The sequence below is a fragment of the Arachis hypogaea genome, chromosome 5, assembly GCF_003086295.3.
Source record: "Arachis hypogaea cultivar Tifrunner chromosome 5, arahy.Tifrunner.gnm2.J5K5, whole genome shotgun sequence".
NCBI lineage: Eukaryota > Viridiplantae > Streptophyta > Magnoliopsida > Fabales > Fabaceae > Arachis > Arachis hypogaea.
In genome coordinates, this window is record NC_092040.1 from 8,527,968 (window position 1) to 8,534,773 (window position 6,806).

Consider the following 6,806-nt stretch of genomic DNA (forward strand, 5'->3'; position numbering starts at 1 on the left):
GCAATGAGTTGATTTTCTACTCTTTAATCCCACTATTTTATTAGAAAAGTAAACCGCAAAGAATACTAAGCCCACGCTTCCATTGATGATTAAAAAATAAAACACACTGCTCTCAAATCGTTAAAATATAAAACAAGAAGAAGAAAAGCAAAGGAAAGTTTTTCCAATGTGAAATATAATAGAAGCTTCGTCATGGAAAGAGCGAAAAAAATAAATAAAAAGAAGAAGAAGAAAGAAGGCACAAAAAGAGAGCCCTTTCTTTGCGAGAAAAGCGTGTTGTAATTATCTAACCTCCCCTTGTCCCAATGTTTATTTCTGACCTTCCTAGAAATGACTAAAGTAAAGTAGTCGTAAGTCGTAACTAGTAATAATGGTGCCTATGTAAATGTGCACGTATGAATTCGGTTTCAGGCTTTTTCAGTTTCGAGTTTGGTCCACCCTCAAATTCTTTCTTTCTCTCAAACAAATATTAAAAAAAAAAACAATATATGTCAAATAAAATATTAATTTAAATATCAGATAAATTCTAAAAAGTAGTATTGGTTAGGGAATATATTATATTTGTTTATAAAGTTAAATTGTATACAGTGCTTCTTAAAATTTCTAGAACCCACGTCAGGTTGGGTTGGAACTTAGAATTGAAATTGTTTTGTTTGGTTCCGTGCAGTTATAAAAGAGTACAAGGCCGAAGAATCATTATTTAAGGGAAGAATATCATATCACACTTTTAATTTTCATTTTTCTTTCTTTCCCTTTGGCGTTGGGAAACGGAGTTATGGTATTTATTGTGCCATTTGAAGAAGCCGCTGTTGTGGTTAAGATCCATGGATTCTGATCGTCATAGAAACTTAGTTCACTCCCGCTTCTTCCTCTCTGGATTCTATTGCTGGGATTGGGAATTCTTGACCGCTCTCCTCCTTTTTAGTTGTTCTTCTTCTCAATAATATATTATTCTTTTTGTTGATTTCTTAGCTATTAGCTATTACTAGAGAGAGAGAGAGAGATTAGGAATAATTAAGAGTAGATTATTTGTGAGGTAGGCGGAGAGATGTCACAGAGATCGGTGCCGGCGCCGTTCTTGACGAAGACGTATGAGTTGGTGGATGATCGTGCAACGGACGACGTGATTTCGTGGAGTGAGAGTGGCAACACTTTTGTGGTGTGGAAGCATGCCGATTTCGCTAAGGATTTGCTTCCCAATTATTTCAAGCACAACAACTTCTCCAGCTTTGTTCGCCAGCTCAACACCTATGTATGTTCTCTAAATTCTCATCATATTCATCTCTTTGCATGCATTCTTAACAGTCATGTAGATTAAATTCCTTGCCTTCCAATCTCTTATTTAGCAGAATCAAGATAATATGTTTTCGATTATAATCTAGAAGGTGCTGGAGCCAAAATTGGTTGTGATGTCTTCTAGAAATTGTAATTGGATATGGACCCCACTCTCCTACCACACCAACTAGCAAAGGCAATAATAATCCACGATTTAGACTTTGCTTGGATATTCAAAAGAAAATGAAAATGAAGAAAATAGAAAAAAGATGGAGGTATTTGTGTGTTGTTTGGTTGAAGAAAAATTAAACAAAAAAATTATTTAGATAGAAAAAAAAGTAAGATAAAAAATTAGAATAATATAAAAGTATATTAATATTTTTAAATATATTTTTTTAATTAATCAAACAATAAATTTGTAATTTTATCGACTTTTATCTATTTTTCTTTTATTTTCATCCCCTCATTTTCAATAAAATCAAACAATATGGGTTTTCGTCTGAAAGCAAGAAAAAATAAACTAGTACGGTACAAATTCCGTCTCCGTAGTAAGAAAATAGATATAAAAAGGACTACGTACATTTGTATATGCTTTGTGTTTTTACGGGAACATTTTTTTCCACGTCTGTAGGTCTCTAATTTGTCTTTTAGCACCATTTCAATCCTATTGCCTAAATAGTCTTCAAATATCAATTCAATTATTTCGGCAAAATGACATAAACTAAGTCGATCAAATCATGAATGCAGTGCTCAGCTAACAAATATTTTTGGGGGTGGTTGGAATTTTTAGGGTTTTCGAAAGATTGTGCCAGACAAATGGGAATTTGCCAACGAACATTTTAAGCGAGGCCAAAAAGAACTTCTCACGGAGATCAAACGCCGCAAGTCGGCGCACCCTGCGCCGCCGCCATCGGGGACCGAAAAATCCGGTGGCGACGGTAACTCTCTGTTGAACTCAGGCGGCGACGACATGGGATCGTCCTCCACCTCTTCACCTGATTCGAAGAACCCAGGATCTGTGGAAACAACAACGATAACAACAACAACAACTCCTCCTCCTCATCAGTGCGCGAATTTATCGAGCGAGAACGAGAAATTGAAGAAGGACAACGAGACGCTAAATTGCGAGCTGGCACGTGCGAAGAAGCAGTGCGATGAGTTGGTGGCTTTCTTGAGGGACTGCCTTAAGGTGTGTCCTGATCAGATCAACCGCATCATGAGGCAAGGAAAATGCGGGTCCACCCGTGATCCGGTGCAATCTGATGACACTCTAGTTGATGATGACGAAAAACAAGTTGGTGAGGCCGCTGGACCCAGCACTTTGAAATTGTTTGGTGTTTGGTTGAAAGAGGAGAAGCCTAACAACAACCACAAGAGAGAGCGAGAAGGCCCAATGGGCTTTGGTGGGCCTCCTGCAAAGGAGATGAAGAAGACTACTACTACAGCTAATAGTAATAGTGTTGTTGACTTTGGTGGTTCCAATGTTAAGGTGATGATGAAGAGCAGCAAGGTCTGCAGCTGAAGCACCTTAAGGTTTAAGCCATTGTTCGATTTATTTAGTTTGGAAAGACATAAAACAATAATAAGTATAGGTTGAAGACAAGGCGTGACATGATGTTAGGGTGGTTTGTGTTTGGGCAAATAGGGCCTACCCTCTGCACCCTGGCGCATGTTATGGTTGTGTTATTGTTAATATAGATCTATTGTTGTACCAATATAATTACTAGTTAATATAGGTACGTGGGAAGCAGACACTAATATTCCATGTATGAATCTAGTTGTTCATTTCTGGATCCTCAAGTCTGCTTTAGGTTTTTAGCTTGGTTATATAATAAATGTTTTGACAAGTAACTCAAGACTTGTCATGGCTTTCTTCAGAGAGAAAAAATACACCTAATTTGTTAGACGGCGAGAAAATATAATATATGCAAATACTTTGACACCATCACCACAAAGAATATCTGTCACAAATACTTATGGTGGAATCTAAGTTTCGCCCGGTCGTGATTAACGAATTTGTTAGTAGTATATTTTGAGTCAGTAGTATCTATTAAGAATTGTTTCTCCGTCAAGCTACTACTATTATTATTATTATTATTATTATTATTATTTTCTTTGAACTTCTTTTGTTTACTAAGATATTCTTTGTGTATGGGCGCTATTATTTTGTTAAAAAAAGATCTTTTTTCAATAAAAAAAGATTTTTTTTTTATTTTTTAATGTGTTTGGCAAATTTCTAATAGTAAAAATAAAAGTACTAGTAAAATAAAAAAAAAGATCTTTTTTGAGAAGTTGTAATTTATATCTTTTTTTAAAAGATCTTTTTTTCTTAAAAAAAGATGTTTGTCATGTAATAAATAAACAAAAAAGAACTTTTATATTGTTATACCCAAACATAATTGATAGATAAAAAGACTTTTTTACATGAGATATCCAAATATAAAATTACTTTTACTTTTCTATAAGATCTTTTAAAAAAAGATAACTTGAAAAAAGACCTTTCTTAAAAGCTCATCCAAACAAGCCCTTTGTTTTGGTATTTAAATTTATCAGTTTATCTTTTAACCTGTTAAAATAACCGCGTAAGTCCCTCTGCATCAAAAGCACAACTCTGATCTTTAAGGTATGTGTAGTTGAGAAAATATTAGAGTATTTTCAGGGATATTTAGATAGGAGTATCTGGTCATCATCTTTAATTTTAATGAAAATAGAATGTGTATAACAAAATAAAAAGACTAAAAATACTTTTGCTAATTTAACTCTTAACCCTTTTTTCAGTTTTTTTTCCCAACTCATTTAACAAAAAAGAAACCTTAGCAGAGCCCTCTTTCAAAAAACCAAATCCTAGCAAGTTTTTTCCTCAAATTCATGGAGGTTTCACCAGTGTCGACGCTGTCTCACCGCCGATTTGGATTTGCACGACCACCACGCTCCTTATTGTAGAAGGAAATCGTTTGCGTTCGTGTTCATCATACACTCGTATAGTTCACCTCGGTTCACTGCCACTGCATTTTCGTCGCCATCGTCACGACTCTGTTCGGATCATTTGCGTTATGTGGTCGCGTCTAGCCACTCTCTTCCGTCTGAGCTTGGTTGTTCGCGCGTCTCTCGTCTTCGCGTCTGTTCGAGTTGTGCTTTCTGTTCGTGTTGTCTCTCTCGTCTCTCTCCCTTTTCGTCTCAGCAATAACTATTAAAAAGAGTTTAATTTATCTTCTGTAATTTTGTTCATCTTTTTCAAACACAGAATCTTCTTCAGGTAAGGATTTTAGACTGTTAGCACTGTTAATCTTATTGTTAATTAGTTTGTGATACTGAATAGAATATGTGGTTATATTAAATGTAAGTCTAAATTACTGTTAATCAAAAGTTAAATGATAAGGTTATAAAACAGAGTTGTTAATCTTATGTATGTATTTAGAATTAAAATGTGATTTCAGTTTTTAATTTGTTTAGAATTAAAATTGTTATCTTACATTTTTTTTAATTTGTTTAGAATTAGAATGTTTTTTCAGTTTCAGTTCTATCAAAAAAGATGTTGTACTTGGCTACATTTATAAATAATGAATAGAGATGAAGATTTGTTAAGAGAGAATATGTATTATGTATTGATTATAGTTGCCATATATGATTATTGTTTAGGTAAATAGAGGATATATCGGCTTCTTCATAACTCATGCTCTGGATTTGATGTGATTGCCAACTGCCAAGGTTAGTATATTTACGGTTCTAGTTAATTTTAATTGTGATAATGTTAATTTTAATTAAAAATATTTATTATTAGAAGTATTTTAATTATGATAATGTTCTAGTAAATTTATTATTAGAGGTATTTTTTGTAAATAATTAAAAAAATTAAATAAAATAAAATATATTCGATTAGTTTGATGTTTAACCTTTTTTAAAAAAATTTAATATTAGAAGTATTTTTGGAAATAAAAATAAATATTTTTATCTAAAACTGATTGATTATATTAAATTTATCTTGAAATATATTTATATGTAAATTTTTGTATATATTTATTAAATTTAGTCATTAATCTTTTAATTTAAATGAGTAAGGATAATTTTGACATATTACATAATATGACTAAGAAATTTAAACTCAACCAAACAAAAATTTATTCATCCCTAGTATTATTACATAATATTTTAAAATATTAAATTTTATAACCAAACATAAGAATTTTATATATATACCGAGTAATCTTATTCCTAAGTATTATATTCTTAGAAATGATATTCTTAGTAATAAAAATTAATTTTTGAATCACATACACCCTAAAGATTTTGGGATAAGAATTGATTTGCGATTATAAGTGATAGTTAAAATTAGAATTAGGAGACAATATGGTAATATAGTTAATGATAAGAATATATAAAAGAGAAATTTGCTAATTGTTAACTATAATATAATTTGACTATCTTCGGTAAAAAAAAGAAGTCAATTTATATTAAGGGAGGGGAGAAATCCTAATTATAGTGTTCTGCTAGGGTTTAAGCGAGAGAAATTCTAATTTACAACTTGAATTCATCTAAATTTTAAAAGCGTCACTGAGATCCTAATGATAGCATCGGCTGCTCATAATCAAGGCAGAGGAAGAAAGAGTTGGGAGGAAGAGGAGGAAGCCGTTGCGTTTGGCGAGGAAGTAATTCGTGCAGGGATAGAGAGATGCTCAAGGAATTTGGTAGGTAGGTTGCTGGATGATCGGGCTTTCTCAGGAGGGACGATAGAGGTAGCAATGCAGGCTATTTAGAGGCAACCAAAGGGATTTAGGGTGGTGGATCGTGAATGAAACCCCTTCCAGTACTTCTTCTCTGATGAAAAAGAGCTTATACGAATCGAACCAGGATATGACTTTTCAAAAATTTCCTAAATATAAAGTGGTGGATGGGAGAGGAGACACTTAATGATGCAGAATTCTCTCAAGTTTCAGTGTGGATTCAACTTTGGGGATTACTAAAACATTACAAAACAAATGAGTTAGGTGAAAAAATCGAAAGAGTAATAGGAGACGTCCTAGACGTTGACATCTTTCAAGTGAGAGGCAAAGAATGTAGGATTGTTAACGTGGTTATCAACCTGGATGTTACTAAGACACTCCGAAGAATCATCAAAATTGAAGGCTCAAATAGGAGGACTATGGAGGTCTTAATTCGCTATGAACGGATTGAAATCTTTTGCAATTATTGCAAGTTCTTGGGACATGAGATATGAAATTGCAGCAGACATTTAGATGATTCACTAAGAGGAGAGGTGGAAGCAGAAAAATGGGGGGATTGGCTGAGATCTGAACAGGCGGTAAAACGAGAACAGAACACCACAAAAAATCCCAACACTAATTTGAGTTCTTCAGAAGATTGGAGAGCAAGGAGGGATAAGAGGCCCACACCAATTAACCTCCTCAAGGAGCTGGCTGGTCTTACTTTGGTGGAAAGCAGGAGAGGAAGACAGCAAAAAGGAAATAATGAGAAGAAGGGAGGAAAATAAGAAGAAAGATTGCTATTGGAATTAGAGGATACAGGAAGTAGAG

General features: G+C 33.6%; 1 protein-coding gene across 1 annotated transcript; it reads left to right on the forward strand.

Moving 5' to 3' along the window:
- The first annotated feature begins 369 nt into the window (after positions 1–369).
- LOC112800588 (heat shock factor protein HSF24) lies at positions 370–3,068 on the forward strand. The gene is made up of 2 exons (XM_025842921.3): positions 370–1,252; positions 2,066–3,068. The coding sequence occupies exons 1-2, from the start codon at positions 1,049–1,051 to the stop codon at positions 2,795–2,797; spliced, it is 936 nt and encodes a 311-aa protein (XP_025698706.1). The 5' UTR covers positions 370–1,048; the 3' UTR covers positions 2,798–3,068.
- The last annotated feature ends 3,738 nt before the right edge of the window (positions 3,069–6,806 follow it).

What these genes read in the sequence shown, in the direction of transcription:
- LOC112800588 (XM_025842921.3), top strand. Translation starts at nt 1,049, where the DNA reads ATGTCACAGAGATCGGTGCCGGCGCCGTTCTTGACGAAGACGTATGAG. An exon ending in TTCGCCAGCTCAACACCTAT is followed by an intron (nt 1,253 to 2,065) that starts GTATGTTCTCTA and finishes TGGAATTTTTAG; the next exon opens with GGTTTTCGAAAGATTGTGCC.